This window comes from Tursiops truncatus, chromosome 1 (genome assembly GCF_011762595.2).
Source record: "Tursiops truncatus isolate mTurTru1 chromosome 1, mTurTru1.mat.Y, whole genome shotgun sequence".
NCBI lineage: Eukaryota > Metazoa > Chordata > Mammalia > Artiodactyla > Delphinidae > Tursiops > Tursiops truncatus.
In genome coordinates, this window is record NC_047034.1 from 171,062,572 (window position 1) to 171,079,524 (window position 16,953).

At 54.2% G+C, this 16,953-nt stretch overlaps 1 protein-coding gene across 1 annotated transcript in view; it reads left to right on the plus strand.

Moving 5' to 3' along the window:
* Positions 1 to 1,184: 1,184 nt before the first annotated feature.
* PADI2 (peptidyl arginine deiminase 2) overlaps positions 1,185 to 16,953 on the plus strand; it is a 45,925-nt gene continuing 30,156 nt past the window's right edge. The window contains exons 1-3 of the mRNA XM_033842491.2: positions 1,185 to 1,350; positions 13,521 to 13,704; positions 14,667 to 14,739. Coding sequence (XP_033698382.1) covers positions 1,259 to 1,350; positions 13,521 to 13,704; positions 14,667 to 14,739 — 349 coding nt within the window. The 5' untranslated portion in view covers positions 1,185 to 1,258. The remainder of the gene's footprint in view (positions 1,351 to 13,520; positions 13,705 to 14,666; positions 14,740 to 16,953) is intronic.

Consider the following 16,953-nt stretch of genomic DNA (forward strand, 5'->3'; position numbering starts at 1 on the left):
CCCCCTAGCAGACATACCCCCTTCCCAAACACGCATCCCCTCCAGCCTGCCACGTCCTTCTTAGAACCTCCGCCCTGTCAGGAACACATCAGTTCCTGCCCCTTCTACCAAGGACCACTCAGTCTTATGTGAATTATCTGAACAGGCCCTGGCTTGGCTTCAGAGCTGGAAGGGTCTGGGATTCGGTGGGGGCTGCTTCAGGCTCCCAGTGGGTGTCATTCTGAACCTCAGCCTCCACAAGACACGAACTGACCTCTGCAGGGGCACCGTCCTTCGCCCAGTGGCCCGGGCCAGAACGGTGCCCCCTCACTATCCCTCCACGGGAACATCAATATTTCAGTCCACCAACAGGGGTCAGATCAATCCCCTTCTCTCCAGCACTCTCAGCAGCCCCAGCAGGGGTCTTCATGGACCCTGCCCAGGGGCACCTCCATCCAGGGCAGCCAGATGGCCTCCTTCACTTCCACCGGCAACCGTTCCTCGCTGAGGAAGCCATGGCAAGGCTCCCGTCGCCGCCCACCAGTGCCTTGGCTTGGCGTTCTGGCCCTGCAGCCTGTCGAGTTCCCCACTCCCACCCCTCTCCCCTTTCCCTCTGTAATACTGATCTGATTGTTGGGGGCCTAACGGGGAGAGGGGGAAGGCTGCATCCGGCTTTCCGGTTTGGTCAGGAAGTTCCCTCTCCTCCTTTCCCCTTAGTTTGCAAACCCCTCCTTTAAGAAGGTTCAGGTCCGGGACCCTGGGCTGGTTTAGCGCATCCGCTCGCTCTGAGCCACCGCCTCCTGTCCCCGCCCCTATGACAACTCCACATTTGCAGTATCTGCCCCGCAGGGCCGGGGGGCGCCCGGAGGGGCGGCTGGCCCTGTGTCCTGGCGCCGGCCAGCTGGGGGCCCACCGAAAGTATGTTGAATGAAAGAATGAGCAAATCAACCAGTGAAAGTAGGAAATTGGCAACTGCTGACATCACCCAGACCATGCGGGGGGGAGGGTTGGGGTGGGCCTGGGGGGAGGGGCAGGGCTGGGGGGCCTGGGGGTGGGGCCCCGCGGGAAGAGTTGTGGAGGGCGTGGCCACGCTTGACGGACGGGCCCACAGCCCACTGCGAGAGGAGGCCGACAGGCCGCTCCGCCCACCGGCGGCAGGATAAAGGCAGAGCCGGGGAGCCGCGGCGCTCGCGGACTGCTGGAGGGGTTACCTGCGGCAGGTGCTCCAGGCAGACCCAGAAGAGAGAGGACTGGCACGGGGCCAGGCACTACGGGGAAGATGCTGCGCGAGCGGACGGTGCGGCTGCAGTACGGGAGCCGCGTGGAGGCGGTGTACGTGCTGGGCACGTACCTCTGGACCGATGTCTACAGGTGAGCCGGGCCTCCGCGCCGGCCCAAGACCCCCTCCGACTCCGGGCTCGGCCCGAAATCTGGGCCCAAGAAATCCTGAGACCCTCGCCAGACTCGGGGACACGGACAGCCTGCCTCCAGCCCGAGTCGTCCCTCATCCGACGCCCCCGCGCCCAGAAATCCTAAGAACCTTGCCCAGAAACCTGACAGCCCCCAAACTTTGTGTCAGCCTCCCCGGAATCCGGAGACCCTCCCAGACACCCTGACACAGCCCCAGCACCCCTACTACTCCTTTCCAGGCGCCAGACCTTTCACCAGAGTCTTCCCACCTCTCCCGCCCCTCTCCCAGGACGACCTCAGCACCCACTCAGCTTCCCCAGCATCCTTTCCTCTTTTCCTTCCCCGCTCTCCCCTCAGCACCTCCCTTACGCCCTCAGACCCTCCTGGCTCACCACCCGCCTCAGCCCAGCCCCTCCCTCCACTCCCAGATCAGCTGAGCTTCCTCCAGGATTTGCCAGGGGCTGGGGCAGGGCCAGAGGGGAGCTGCCCAAGGGCGGAATCTGGCCCTAGGGGTTGCCTAGGCTCCAGCTTCGCCCTGTGGGGGCTGCTGGTGGTTGCCTGTCGCCAGGCACTGGCCATGAGCTCCCTGTCCCCCTTCCCCTGACTTCACCCTGGGCTCGGGACCGAGGGTGTGAGGTGGAGTCTTTGTCAGAGGCGCTCTCCTGTTCAGGATGCTGTTCCCCCTGGCCCTGTTCTCCTGTCCACGAACCCTGGTGGGGTGCAGGATTTCTGAGACAGCAGGACCTGGGCTGGGGGAATTGAAGTCAGGGATCCCCTGCTACCCAAGTGCAATGCCCCGTCTCCCCACCATGCATGGGGCAGGTCTGGCGAAGGTGTGGCTGGTGTGAGTGAAGGGGTGGAGGGTCCAGGGTGGGATCCTGCAGCCCTCTGTTCCAAGCATTTGAAATGTTCCCCGCTGCTGGCGTGGGAGGGGTCAGTGCTGACAGGAGGGAGCATGCAGGACCCAGGGGTGGGGACCCCATGCTGATACCCTTGGGCAAGTCCCCTGAGCCTCTCTGTGCCTTGAGCTAAGCTGGAAGTGCCAAAGTGGCTTACTGCTCCCAAATCGTTCTGTCATCTGGAGCGCCCTGCCTCTCTCAGGCCCCCCCACCAAACCCCATCCCTGTGTCTTCCCACACATCCTCCCCAGCCCATTGTCTCTGTCGCCTCCAGTGGCCCTGGCGGCCCTGCTGGCCCCTCTCTAGCCTCTTCCTCATCAGGCACTGGTCTTCCCTGAGAGCAAAGGGCCTGGTCACCGTGCAGACCAGGGACCCTCTCCACTCATTGGCCCCTGGCTTCTGTTGTCCACATGTAAACCTCAGGGGTGGTTTCTGAAGGTCATAACACAAAACTGGAGTGTGGTCCAGGCCTCAGTGGCCTGGGAGCGCTCCCCTCCCTTCTCCACCCCCCAAGTCCGAACTAGGCACTGCCAGGGAGTGGGACGGGAGCCAGGACGCTCAGGTCTCTAAGCCTCAGCTGTCACCATACCCGCCTATTTGTTCACTGCGGCACTTTCAGTGCAGCCTGAAAGGCTGGCATGGTGCCTCCACTGAGGGGTGAGGAGTAAAGAAGGGGTTCAGGCTCAGGCCCCCTGCCCGCCCTCTGTCCTGGCAGAGAGAGGCCCAGCCCGCGTAGGGGCAGGGAGCAGGGGAGATGTGGACTCTGGCAGGGGGCAGACGTGTGATGATCCCCTTTGTCCTTTCTCAAGAAACCAGCCGCAGCCCCAGCGACCCTCACCTCCCACCTGCACTTCACCTAAGACTCTCCGCCACCCCCAAGAGAAGCAGTACAGTCTAGACCAGCGCTGTCCAGCGGAAATAGAATGCAAGCCACAAATAGAGCCACATGTGTAATTTTTAATTTTCTAGTAGCCACATTTTTAAGGTTAAAATAAGCAGGTAAACTTAGTTATAATAATATATATTTTATTTAACCTAATATATCCCAAATATTAGCATTTCAGTATGTAATCAATATAAAAATTATTAATGAGCTAGTTTACATCCTCTTTTTCTTGCTAAGTGTTTGAAATTCAATGTGTGTTTTATATTTACAGCCCACCTCTATGCGGACTCACCGCATTTCAGGCACTCGAGAGCCACAGGTAGCTGGTGGCCACTGTATGTGCTGAACGGCGCAGGTCTAGAGCAGCGCTTCTTAACCTCGGCACCAGCTCATTTGGGGCTGGATAATTCTTTGTCGCCAGGAGCCGTCCTGTGCGTTGTAGGATGTTTAGCAGCATCCCTGGCTTCTAACCCCTGGATGCCAGTAGCAACTCCCCAGTTGTGACAACGCCAGCAGTCCCTGGCGGGCCAAGTCACCTCCAGCTGAGAACCACTGGTCTAGTGGACAGAGGCCCCTTCTGAAACTAAGGAGACTGGGCCATTGTTACTCCTGATAGCTGTAGTGGTAAGAGCGACTGTCAGTATTAATAGCAGGAGATATTAGTGAGCACTTACAGACCAAATGCATTATCTCCTCTCTTCGTCTCCACAGACCTTGGAGGCTGTGCTAGGATCATCCTATTGTGTAGATGAGGAAAGTGAGGCTCAGAGAGGTGAAGCCATTTGCCTGATATCACACAGGACTCAGGTCTAGTTCCGTGTGGGTCAGAACTCAGGCTCTGAATCTCCACTCCAGCCTGTGTGACCCTAAAACTAGCAGGTTGAACTGGGTGCACCTCTCAGCATGTGTCCTTCCCACCCTCCACCCAGGCCATGAGCCCACTGCCCCCGGAGACTTCACCCACTTCCAACTGACCCTCCACTTCCCACTGAGCCCGTCCCCACCCAGACATAGGTCCTGACCCAAGACCCCACATGATGCCCCAGGGGCTCCAATCTCCAAGGAGACACCAAGGGACAAGGTCTGGTGGACCCTGGGCCTAGTTAGTGAGGGAGTAGTGTCTTGACCCCTCACTCCTGAGTCACAGAGGCAAGTGAAGAGACCTCAACACCCACCCCTTTTCCCAAGGGCTCTGGGCCGCCTTTCCTGAGATGTACACACGACCTCCTTCCCCTCCAGACACACAGCAGGGGCCTCGCCTGCCCCTTCCTCAGCAGGCCCTGAGGGTCACCCTCCCTCTCCCAGCAAAACTGGTCCTTTGGGGATGATGACCTGACCCAGCCACATTCTGAGTAATGGCAAGCTATAAATAGATGCGCAGAAAGAAGGAAGTAGGATTTTTTTTCTGGAGATTTCCTTGGCGATCACTGTTGAAGATACTTGCTGTTTCCTTCTACCACCCCGAAGTGTACTTATCTTAGGTCTGGCACATGTACGCCTTGTCCCCGCACAATCTCCCCTGATGGTCCCTTTAGCTGGCAGCCGTTTCTCCACTGGGGCTGGCCGGGGTCCCCATCTGATTCTGGCTTGGAGTTGGAGAGAGGACATTGAGTGAGCGGCACCCCCATGTCGGTTTCACCCTCCCCGCTCACCTCGGCCGGACACCCCCCGAGCCTGGAGGGATTGGAGAAGGGGCAGCCTCGGAGTAAATTAATGGGGTGATCGCGCTCTGCCTGACTCTCCCGCAGACTAGGCTGTGCAGACAGCTTCTCCTATCCCTCCCTGGTTCACGTGTCTGTCATGGGGCGTGAGAGTTCTCCATTGGGCCGGTGTCCCCTTCTCCCTGGTGGAGAGAGGTCAGGACCCGTACCCTGAGGTCTGCAGGAGCTTCAGAGCAGAGACGATGGTATCAACTATCTCTTGCCTCTCCAGGGCTTTCTCCTGGTTACATTTGACTCGTGATGAGCCCATGAGGTAGGAAGTAGGGGTGATCCTGTGCCCCTTTCTCTGAGATACCCTAAGGCAGAGGCTAGCCAGCCATTTCTCCCGGCAGGGTCTTGCCCATCACTCTCTGGCAGAAGATAGGAAAGGTGGTACCAGGGCAGGAATTCCTAGACGTCAGCACAGCAAAATGCTGGAAAAACGGGGCATGGGGCAGTTCCATATCCTGCCTTGGAGAACCTGCCGAATCTAAATTCATCCCCATCTCACTCCCTCAACTCACTCAGACCCCCTCTCTCTGTCTCTTGGTTGGTCTGAGTGTTTTAGAAGGTATCCTTAGGCAAAGGCCAGGGAGGGTCAGCAGTCCGGCCTGAAGCAACGAGGACGTGGCGCCTCCCCGTAGGGTGCCAGGCCCCATCTCCTGCTGACTCCCCTGCGTGCATTCCACTCCGGCCACATTGGTTTTGTGGATGCTCTTGGCCCTGGAATGCGCCCCCCTCATCCCCACCTCAGGGCCTCTGCAGGTGCTGTTCCCTCTGCCTGGAACACTGTCCCCCAGACCTCTGCGAGCCGGGCAAGTCTCAGCTCAAGTGACCTCCTCCAAGCAGCTTTCTTGACTCCACCCCATTTCGCAGTGCCCGACCCAAAGCCCCAGTCACTCCCTACCTCCTGACTATTGTTTTTATCTTTGCAGATCTTATTATTTACTTAATATTACTAGCGAACTTATTCTGTACCAGGCAGCCTTCTGGGCACCTTGCCCACGCATCTCACGTGTACTTAATAATTTACATGTGTTTAAACCTCACAACAACTTTATGAGTTAGGTACTATTTTGGGGGAAACTGAGGTAAGGGATGTTTGTCCAAGATGGCACGGCTGGTAAATGGCGGTAGTGTGGAGACCAGGCCCGTGACTGGTCTGCCGGGCCGCCTGCTAGGGCTCGTGTTTTAGGCTCGTCCTCTGCCTGCTCACTGTCTTCCTTCTTCCTGTGAGCTTCCTGCCCTCAAGTCACTGAAGGGCCCCTTGGCTGGCTGAATGGATGGATGGCTGTGGCCAGGGATGCATGTGGACTGGCCTATCGTTGGCCTGTCACTGGGCTGTCCACCCCCGGCCTCAAGGGATGGATACCGTTGGACGGGCCAGTGGAAGGTCAAGGGCATGTGGCCGAGTTTGGCCAGAGCAGCACTTGCTCCTGAGAGAATGACAGGAGGTGGCATTCAGGCCAGGTCAGGTGGCCCCATAAATTCGAACAACACCCAGAGCCCTCGACTCTACAAAGGAAGCCCTGCCAGGAGCTGCTCCAGGGCCTGGGCATCAGGCTGGCTCCCGGGCAGCGGCAGGGTCCTAAGGGGCAGCTGGCACCCTGTGGTTCGAGCCCACAGCCCCCTGCACGGCTGGGGTCCCTGAGAGCCTTGCCTCCCTACCCACAGGGCCTGAGCACAGTGGCAGGGGCTCACCCCAGGGCCCACCCCCGGCTGGACAGGCACACCTGTTCAACTTTGGGGGAGGCCAGTTTTCGGAGACAGCTCTGTCTTGCCCAGCCGGGCCCAACCCCATGCCTGGGGCTTTGACTGGCCCAAGCCTGCTTATGCTGGTCACTCACCCAGGAGCCCAGGGCAGGAAGCCAGCCTTTGGTCTCCCCTCTCTGGACCTCTGAGCCCCACGTGCAATATAAGTAGGGGGCTTCTCATTTGATCCTCTCCTGAGCCAGGCCTGACAGTCCCCCTCCCCCACCAGGTGTCCCTACCTGAAGGACCTTTAAGGAGGACTGTAACCTCTGGATCCTCTCCCAGGAACAGAGCAACCAGGCCCGGAGCTCAGAGCACTTGAGTTTACCCCACACCCTGCCCATCTCAGGCTGTCCCTGAGACTCAGAGCAGGTGCTTGCCCTCTGTGGGCTTCAACATGCTCATCTGTAAAATGGGATGACATTAATACAGGCCTCGTGGGGTTATCGAAAGGATGGACTGAGGTCACGTGGGCCAAGGGCATGAAACAGTGCCTGGTACATAATACTCAGTAAGTGGTTATCAGGAGTTAGTATTGGGTTTATTATAATATTATCAAAACAAATAATAATGAACTATGGCCTCAGAAAGTTTATAACGTTCATGGGAGAGAAATGTTGAACAAGTGTTAAGTGTTGTTTGAAGCACCAGCAAAGGGAGGGAGAGATGAGTCCTGGATCATAATAGGATCAGGGAAGACTCCCTGGAGGAGGTGGCAACCTAGCTGAAGGGTGGACAGGGGTTCACAGTGTGACCAGGACAGGCCATGCAGGAGCAAGTGTACCTGGCAAGAAAGTCGGGACACGTGGGGGCAGAAAGGGCATAGTTTCTGTAGCCTGGAGTGTAAGACTAGAGGGCGGATACATTTAAACTGGGGCTTTGAATGCCAGGCTCAGGTGTTAAACTTTGTTCTGCAGGCAGGAGGGAGTCATTGAAGGTGTCTGCGGAGGGAGTGACCATAGATTAGATTGTTTCTTCCCTCAGCAGAGGGACCTTGGGCAGCTGGAGGCACCAGTGCCTAGTGAGAGAGGCTGCTGAGCTTACCAGGCACAGAAGAAGGCTGGCTGAAGACAAAAGTCATGTTTCGTCTTCACCCATCCCTGTCCAGACCAGCTACCCACCCCAGGCCTCCAGCCACCACCACACCAGGCGGCTCCTGGAGGGTGCTCGCCATGGGGTTGCACGCCAGGTTGGCACCCACAGACCCCCTCCGATTCCTGCAAAGACCCAAGGACAGGGTGTTAAACCCAGCCTGCCAGGAGCTGGGCTCACTGTGGAGTAAGCCCCGCTGGTGTTAACAAGGCCCAGGGCAGGCGGACAAGCTGGGAGAGCCAGGTGCCAGCGAGCAGCAGGCACGTACTGCCCTCGAGTCCCAGGCTGAGTGAGCATCCCAGCCCCGCAAGGCCAAGCTGGTGACCCTCCCCACTGACTGAGCGAAGACCAGAGAGGCTGACTGGCTCCCTAGAGGCCACACAGCATTTGTGGGGCTGAGCAGATATTAGGTCACAACACCCAGAATTCTCTTGGGCCAGGCACAGTGAACATCCCTCTTCTATCAATACATCTGACACTACTTTCCAGTCTTGCTCAATGTTCCTTTGGTTGACTCCTGAATCCATTGCCCACCCTGCACCCTGGTGGATCTGTCTGCAGTGCAAAAATGATCACATCTCCCCTGCTCAGAAGCCTCGGTGCCCGCAGGAGAATGGCCAGCTCCTTGCCATGATCTGGGTCCTCTCCCCCCACCCCTCTCCCTCCCCTTTGCTCCCAAACTCCAGCCACGTTTACCTCCTTCCAGTTTGTTGAACATGCTGGGCTAGCTTCCACCTCAGGCCATCACCCAGGCTGTCCTTGCTGCCTGGAAGTCCCTGCTCCTCTTCCTCTCTTCGCTTTGTCCAAATTCAGCGGTTCTCACACTGGTCCCCAGACCAGCAGCAGCAGCATCACCTGGGAGCTTGTTAGCAACGCACTTTGCTCCCACTGTATATGTGTATCAAGTCATCCTGTCATACACTTTAAATACATACAATTGTATTTGTCAGTTTTTCCTCAGTAAAGTTGGGGGGGGGGGGAGAGAAATGCAGTTTCTCTGGCCCCACCCACCCCATCTGCTGAATCAGAAACTCTGGGGGTAGCCCGACAACCTGTATTTTAACAGGCTCTTCAGGTGTTGCCGATGCAACTCGAATTTAAGAACCACTGATTTAACTAATTCTTAACTATCGTTTAGAGTGTAAAATTTAAACCTCAACTCAAATGTGCCACTTCCTCCACGAATCCTTTCTCGACCTCCAGGCGAGGGCTTCATGGAACCCCATACGTCTCCTTTAGAGCAATTTTCACAGCTGTAATCACATAATTGTGTAATCCGTCGGAAGTCCTTCTCTTCCACTGGAACATTTGCTCCATGGGCCCCGGGAACATATTATCTTTTTTGCTCTACCCCCCAGGACCTAGTATACGCCTGGCACATAGTAAGTGCTCAATAAATACATGTTGAGTGAATGAATGACCACATAAGCAAGTCCCCTCTTCCAGCCCTTCCTGCAGCAAACATTTACTTACCGTGTGTCTGTGCTAAGCCAGGTGCTGGAACAAAAAGAAAATCCAATCTCTACCTTCAAGGAGATAAACTGCCACAAGGGGAAATAAACATGGATGGAGACAAATCAATTGAGTCGTCAGAGAGGGATGGGCAGTTGCCAGGCAGAGAAGTCAGGGGAAAGCACTACAGGTAGAAGGAGCAGCATATGCAAAATGCATGGTGAGATGAAACCATGCAGGGAGTTGAGAGGGTGGGAGGAGTTGCAGGAAGTGAGGCTGGGGAGTCCAGTTGAGATGCGGTGGCTAAATGCCACTGGGCGGATACCAGGCTACAGAGTTTGGATTTATTGTTTGGTAGACACTGAAGAGCCATTGAGTATTTTCAAGCAGGCAGGTAACCTGATTTCTTTTTTTTTTTTTTAATCACTCTGGTAATACAGTTTGGGAAACCAAGAAGGGTGGGTCCATTCATTCGTTTATTCCCAGAATATATATTGAGCATGGTCACGTCCTGGGTACTGGGCTATGGGGGCAGTGCAGATGTGGTCCTAGCCTGTCCTTCCATCTACATATCTTTAGCCTCTTTTCCATAAGCAGGAGGTCATGGCCACCACCATCCCTGCTCTAGTTCCCTCCGTAACTTCCTAGGCCCCTCCCTGCAGCATCCAGGGACAGTCAAGGTGGCGGCAGCCCCTGGCTCTTGGGTTTCTGCAGGGGATTCTGAGAGGTTCTTCCTGGGGAGGGAGGGAGGCAGCCATCCGGAGCCACGGGGGACAGCCACGGGGGACAATAGATGCCTTTGTTGCTTCTGCCAGGGCTGCTGGAAGAATAGTTGTTTGCTCAGCTCAGAGCAGGACTGTTGCTGGGGTGGGAGGGTGTGAGTCCCCAGAGCTCCAGTGTGGGTGGGGCGTTAACCCCCGAGCCTCTGCAGCCTCCTCTAGTTTCTAACTGGCTCAGAGGAATGAGGGTGGCAGGAAGCATCACTTATATCTCACTATTGTCAGAATCGAGGCCCTAAAGATTATCCTGCCCTGTGAGTTTATAAAGCCATTTTTTCTAAATAGAGTTGTATGCAGAAACCCATTATATGAGACAAGATGAAATAACGTGACTCTGCTTAAAGGGAGGGTGGGGATCTGGCAGAGAGATCCCCAGCTTTTCAGCACCTCCTCCCTACCCCTTTGTCCAGGCCTGCCCGCTCTGTGCTCCCCAGACTCCAGCCACCTCTGACCTGGTCCCATTCTCTCATTTTACACTTGTTGAAATTGAGAGAGGAGAAACGCCTTGCCCAAGGCCACCAGCAGGTTGATGGTCAAACCCAGGACTACTCACTAGGGGAATGTTTCCTAGATCTGAGCCTACAACTGCCCAGACTCCCGTAATTTTTACCAAAAGCATATTCTACCTCTAGTACCATTAACTTAAAAATTTTCTTTAAACCAACTCTTATTTTTGTTATAACTTTAAGTGGAGATCTTATATGATTACCATAAATGCCCAACCTTTATCACTTGCCATAAAAGATAATACATTTAATAAATACATAAGTCTTCTTTTAAATTGTGCATCCATGTGCCACCTAAGAGCATCTCACCTGGGTACCCACACCTCCTTTTGGGATTTGCTGCCTGGAGCTGCTAAAAGGTTCACCTGTGTCCTGCTCAGCTCCACCCTCTTTGCTGAGTGTGTGTGATGTGCCAGCCGTGTGCTAGGCCCTAGAGGAGACCAGACCCTGCCCTTGCGGGCTTACAATGCAGAGGAAGACAGACACCCGGGGTAACACCATGAGGCAAAATGCAGGCACCCCGTTCCCCCGTCCCCGCCGAAGAAAGAGAGACAGGAGGGATGGGCGGTCGTCCTGCATCTTATGGGTCGGCAAGTAGACACTCAGAAGGAGCGAGGGACAGACTCAAGACCCCCTCGGCAAGTCAGCGGCAAAATTGGGCTTGAACCCATATCTTTTGCACATGTGCTCCCAATCCGGTGTTTCTACCCAGACTCTGTGCCTCTCCTAATGCTGGATGTGAATGGAGGGCAGCAGACCACAGCCAACAAGTGTCCCCATGATGGGCTGAGGAGTTTAGAAGGGGACAGACAAGAAACAGAGTGGTTCTGGAGCTTCTCTTACAAGCTCCTTTCCCAGCCCTGGACACAGGCTGCCTGACCATTGCCCAGTGGTCTCTCCTGCCAATGCCCGAGACCAGTGGTCTTTGCCAGTAACTCCCACAGTCTATGGCCTGGATCGAAGAGACCCTGCCTGGGGGCCTCTGCAAACTCACACTCAGGGCCTTGGCCATCTCATCCCAGGGCTCTAAGCACCAGAGTGCGTTGCTGCACATCTAGACCAGTGGTTCTCAAAGTGTGGCCCCTGGACCAGCGGCACCAGCAGTTCCTGGACACGTGGTAGAAATGCAAACTCTCAGGCCCCACTCCAGACCTACTGAATTTCCGAAATGCTGAGAAGGGGCCAGGCAATCCGTGTTTCGACGAGCCCTCTGGGTAATGCTTTTGCTGCCACTGCTACTGCTCCTGAACCTTGAGAACCACTGGCCCAAAGCTCTCATTCAACCCTGGTCACTGTTTACAACTTCAGCTGCCCCTCAGGCATGCCAGCCAAACTCTCTGGGAATGGGATTCACAGATCTGTAGCCTTCAAAACAGTGAAGATTTAAACAGCACCCCCTGATGATTCTGATGCCCGATCACAGTGGAGGACTCTTCGGGAGCCCAGGAACACCAGACCTTCAAAATAGCAGACGTGCCTTTGAGGCAGACACTTGTACCTGTATCTTAGTCCCAAATCCCATGAGAATCCACCCAAATCCCTCTGAGCCCCTTTCAGCCTTTAGGAACCTTCAGACGGGGGGCTGGAGATTTAGCAAAACTGTCAGGCCTGGGTACCTTCCTCCTCTATCTCCCCGTCCTGCCTGTTATCTCCCCTTAAGCCAGTGTCTTAATCTGCTTGAGCTGCCGAAACAAAATGCCACAGGATCAGTGGCTTAAAAACAAAAATTTATTTCTCAGAGTTCTGGAGGCTGGAAGTCTGAGATCAGGGTACCAGCATGGTTGGGTTCTGGTGAGGACTCTCTTCCTGGCTTGCAGCCAGCCGCCTTCTGGCTGTGGGCTCACATGGCCCTTCCTCGGTGCACGAGAGATCACTGTCTCTCCCTCTCTCTCTCCCCCTCTCCTCCCTCTGCCTCTTCTTACAAGATGACCAATCCTATCAGATTAGGACCTTACTCTCATGACTTCATTTAACCTTAATTATCTTCTAAAGCCCTGTCTTCAACTACAATCAGATTGGGAGTTAGGGCTTCAACGTCTGAATTTGGGAAGACTGAAACATTCAGTCCATAGCAAGCAGCTCAAACCAGTTCGTTTTCTGCCCTGAAATCTTGATGGCTTTTCAAGAATTCCAAAGTTATTTCCCTTTCAATAGAAAACCACTCCAGAGCCCCAAGGAATGACTCTCAGAGAGAATTCCAAGCTGTGAAAGCTGTGACAGAAAGTAGGGGTCTTTGTGAAAGAGCCAGCCCACGCTTGCCCCTTGAAGACCCGAGTTCCAGGCTTCTTCTCTGTGCAAACCCAGCGCTTTGACACCTGCCTCGTCTCTATCAGCCGAGGTCTCCTGGCCTTCAGCTCAGACGCTGGACAGGGGTTGGGAGACAGGGTTCTAGGCCTGGCACTCTCTTTGGAGCAAACTCATTCCTCTGTCTGAGCCTCAGACCTCCACCCATACAGTATCAGGTGGCTCCCAAGCTGGTTGCCTGTCAGAAACACGAGGAAGCGTGTTAAGAATTCAGATCGCCAGGCCCCACCCTGGAACATTCTGACTCAGTGGGTACAGGATTGGCCCAAGGAATCGGTAATTTTTTTTTTAGGCCAAAAGATGTTTTCATTAGAATACAGTGATTTTTTAAAAAATTAAAGTATAGTCAATTTACTATGTTTCAGGTGTACAGCAAAGTGATTCAGTTATATCAGTTATATGTTCACGTATATGTGTATATATAGGCTTTTTCAGATTCTTTTCCATTGTAGCTTATTGCAAGATATTGAATATAGTTCCCTGTGCTATACAGTAAGTCGTTGTCGTTTATTTATTTTACATATAGTACTGTGTAGCGGTTAATCCCTAATTCTTAATTTATCCCTTCCCCCACTTAAGGAATCTGTAGTTTTAACAAGTGCCCTCTTCACTACCAGGTGATTACAGTACAGCTGGGTCCCTAGGGAGACCAGGCAGCCTGGGAGTGTCCTTACAGCCTCGTCCCTCCAGGAGTCTTCTCCTGAAGCCCCTTGTCCCACCTGTCCAGGAATCCCCGTGACCGCCCTCCTCTCTCCATACAGCGCGGCCCCAGCCGGGGCCCAGACCTTCAGCCTGAAGCACTCGGAGCGCGTGCAGGTGGAGGTGGTGCACGACAGGCAGCCTGAGGAGGTGGCCGCCGACGGCAAGCAGCGCTGGCCTCTCTCGCCCAGCACCACGCTGCGGCTCACCATGAGCCAGGCGAGCGCCGAGGCCAGCAGCGACAAGGTACCGTGGCCGGGGAGGCGCCCCTGCGAGGGCCGCGGGAACTGGGGACCGACGGTGCTGGCATCAAGACAGGCTGGACCAGCGCTATTGATTGAAGCAGCATGAGGGCCACACGCGTCATTTTATGTTTTCTAACAACCACATTAAAAGAGCAAAAAGAAACAGGGGGACTTAATTTTGATATTTTTTCCTTAACTCCATCATCAAAATATTATCATTTCAACATGATATCAATGTAAAAAAAGTAACTAGTTTACATTCTTTTTTCACATCAAGTCTGAATCTGCTGTGCATTTCACGACTGTAGCACATCTCAGTTCGGACTTGCTACGTTTCAAGTGCTCAATAAACATTCGCAGCTAGTGGCTATGGTATTAGACAGCCTGTTGTTAGATCATAGAATGATGACTTCATGGCAGGTTAAAATCGTGTGCTGCTGAATGACGAACTATTAGAATCATTGGAAGTTACAGCCACAAACATCCTTGGTCTCATCGTGTATCAGACGGGATGCTGAGCGCCCACGCAGCAAAATGATTTGCCCAAGTGCTGGAGCCGAGACCAGACTCTCTCTTCCCTAAGTTCTCTAATTATGAACTTCACTGTGTGCCCCATGTCATTGATGACGCTGGGCGTTATCCAGTAAGAGCAACCTAAGCCCCGTCGTTGCTTGGCGGCAGCTAGACACACACCAAGGCAGATGTGCGGCCCCCACAAGCAGCAGAATGCACCATGCAGATGCACTCTGAGAAAGGGGAGTCCCATATCTAGTTGGATAACCTGAGAAAAACAGCCCACCAACCCAGGAGTACTTCCTGGAGGAGAGGGTTCAGATGTTTAGAGAGGGTCAGCTTGACAGGCTGTGAGGTGTGAGGGAGGGAGGTGGTCGTTGCAGATCTTCCTGCCTGTGATCTGTGATCTCTGCCCTTCTTTCCCTCCCAATGTGTCCCCTCCCTGTCAAGGTCACCGTCAACTACTATGAGGAGGATGGGGTCACCCCCATCGACCAGGCTGGGCTCTTCCTCACGGCCATTGGTGAGTTGACATGGCTATGGCCTGGGTGCCTTTGTTCCCCAGGGGCTGGCATTGCTGCTCTTCTCAACGACACTTGGGCTGTTTTCAGTGCTGCTGACCTGGCACTCAGAGCTTCCTCTGAATAATGCAGGCCCGAAAAGTGATGCCACACGTGCCCAGGCCCTTATGTCCTGGGGTGGGGATGCTGCAGGAGGAGGCATGCCTTGGTCTGCCAGCGACTCACCCCAATGTCAGGGTCCGCATCGTAGGCTCTGGGGGCCATGGAGGAGAAAGAGCAAAGTCTGTTCCTCTCCCGCCTCTCCCCTGCAGCCTGGAGAAGAACTTGACTCTCATAGTGAGGGGAATGACCTGTCTACAAAACCTGTGCTATCCTCAACAATCCAAGCTACACACTTGCCTTCCCCAGACCCAGCCCAGGGACACAAAGATGCAGCCTGGGTCCTTAACTCACCTAGTCCAAGCCCTTCATTTGATTCACAAGGACACTGAGGCCCAGAGAGGTTAGGGAACTAGTTCAAAGTCACACAGCAACTCAGTGGCAGGTTGGGTCCAAAACTCAGGATCATTCCCCTCCTGGGTTCTTCCCATTTGCAATGCACTCCCCTGCCCTGGATGCCAGGGCACGTAGGTTGTGGTCTTCTGCAGCTTCATTCACTCAACTCCTCTGCAGTGGAGGTATTACTTTTTTAAATTTTAAATCAGATAATGTTTAAGCCAGGGCGACATTTCAGTGGGTCATTTTGTCCATCCAGCTTCAGTTTCACATTGATAGAGTGGCCGCATGTCAGGGGGAGGGAACTACCAGTTACTGAGAGTCAACTGTGTGCTGAGTGCTTTAAAAATAACAATGTCTATTTTCTGAACACCTGCTCTGTGTCCGGGACTTTGGTGAAGAGGTGGCATTTACTGAGCACCTACAGTGTGCCAGGCTTCAGTACTAAGTGGTTTACTATCATGATCTCAATCTATGCTTACATCTATTCTGAGAATGCACACTAGTATTGTCCCCATTTTACAGATGAGAAAAATCAAGGCTCCTAGAAAAAATAAAACGAACAAAAACTTACCTGAGCCCACAAACCCTGAAAGTGGTTTGTGGGACACTCCACCATTTCAATTATCTCACATCCTCCAGGGGTCTCAGAACTGTCCCCACAAAACAACTAGTTCCCAAGCCAGCCCCTCCTTCTCCAACCCTGTGTCTTTAGCCACTGAAGCAGGCTCAACAGCAGTGCTCTCCTGCTTCTGAGCTTATTCCCAAACGGGCTTCACTGCTGGCCACCTGCCCTTCCTTCCTCACCGAGGGAGTGAGTACCTGGCCTTGGGGGTGGGGGGTTCCTCAGGACAACCTCGGGGGGCCTTGGGAGATGAAACCCAAGCCTCCCGGGTCGCAGCTGAGGGCTGGCACGTGTGTCCACCTCACGGGCACACAGTGCCCCCAGATTGTCTCAGGTGACCGTCCCTGAGGAAACCTAACCCCACAGAGACAAGGACACCTGAGGACATTAGCAGGAAGGGCAGTGGCCAGAGGCCTGGCAGAGAAGGGAGATGCCCAGGGGCTGACGACACCACTAACGAGACTTCCACCCTAAAGCATGGCAGACTCGGGATGGACGGCAAAACAGTGCACTGTGAGGAGGCAGGGCTCTGCTAGGAGACTCTAAGCTTGTGCTCGGAGCAAGCCTCTCGGTGCTGCAGGCATGAGAGTCCGAAGATACCAAATCCGCACGTGATGAATGACCAGGCTCATCCTTCTGGGGTTCCGAGGCTGTGCTCTCACTGAACAATGATTTCTTTAACTGCCCCAAGTTCCAGATATTTAGGTTCCGTGGGTCAGTGAAGTGTCCCCTCTTCCCCCCCCCCCCCACCAAAAAATAGTAAACCTGACCATTTTGACACTTGGCCAGAAAGAAAAGACAGGAATAAAACCATTTACCGTCAATTATCACCATCATTTTAACATTTTAACACCTAAAGAGTAGGCAGGGCATAATCTCAGAACAAAAGACAGTCGTTTACATTGCAGAAATAAAGCTTTATAAAAAACTCACCCCATTGAACTTGCGTTTCCTGTTCCACCAGCAATCCTAGTGAAAATTGGGTTTCTTTTGAGACCCACTGGTCTATCTGACCCCTCCGGGTCCCATATTCCCTCAGGCATCTACCCCAGGAGCCCCTGAGCCCCATGCTCTGAGTAATCATGCAGGGGCAACA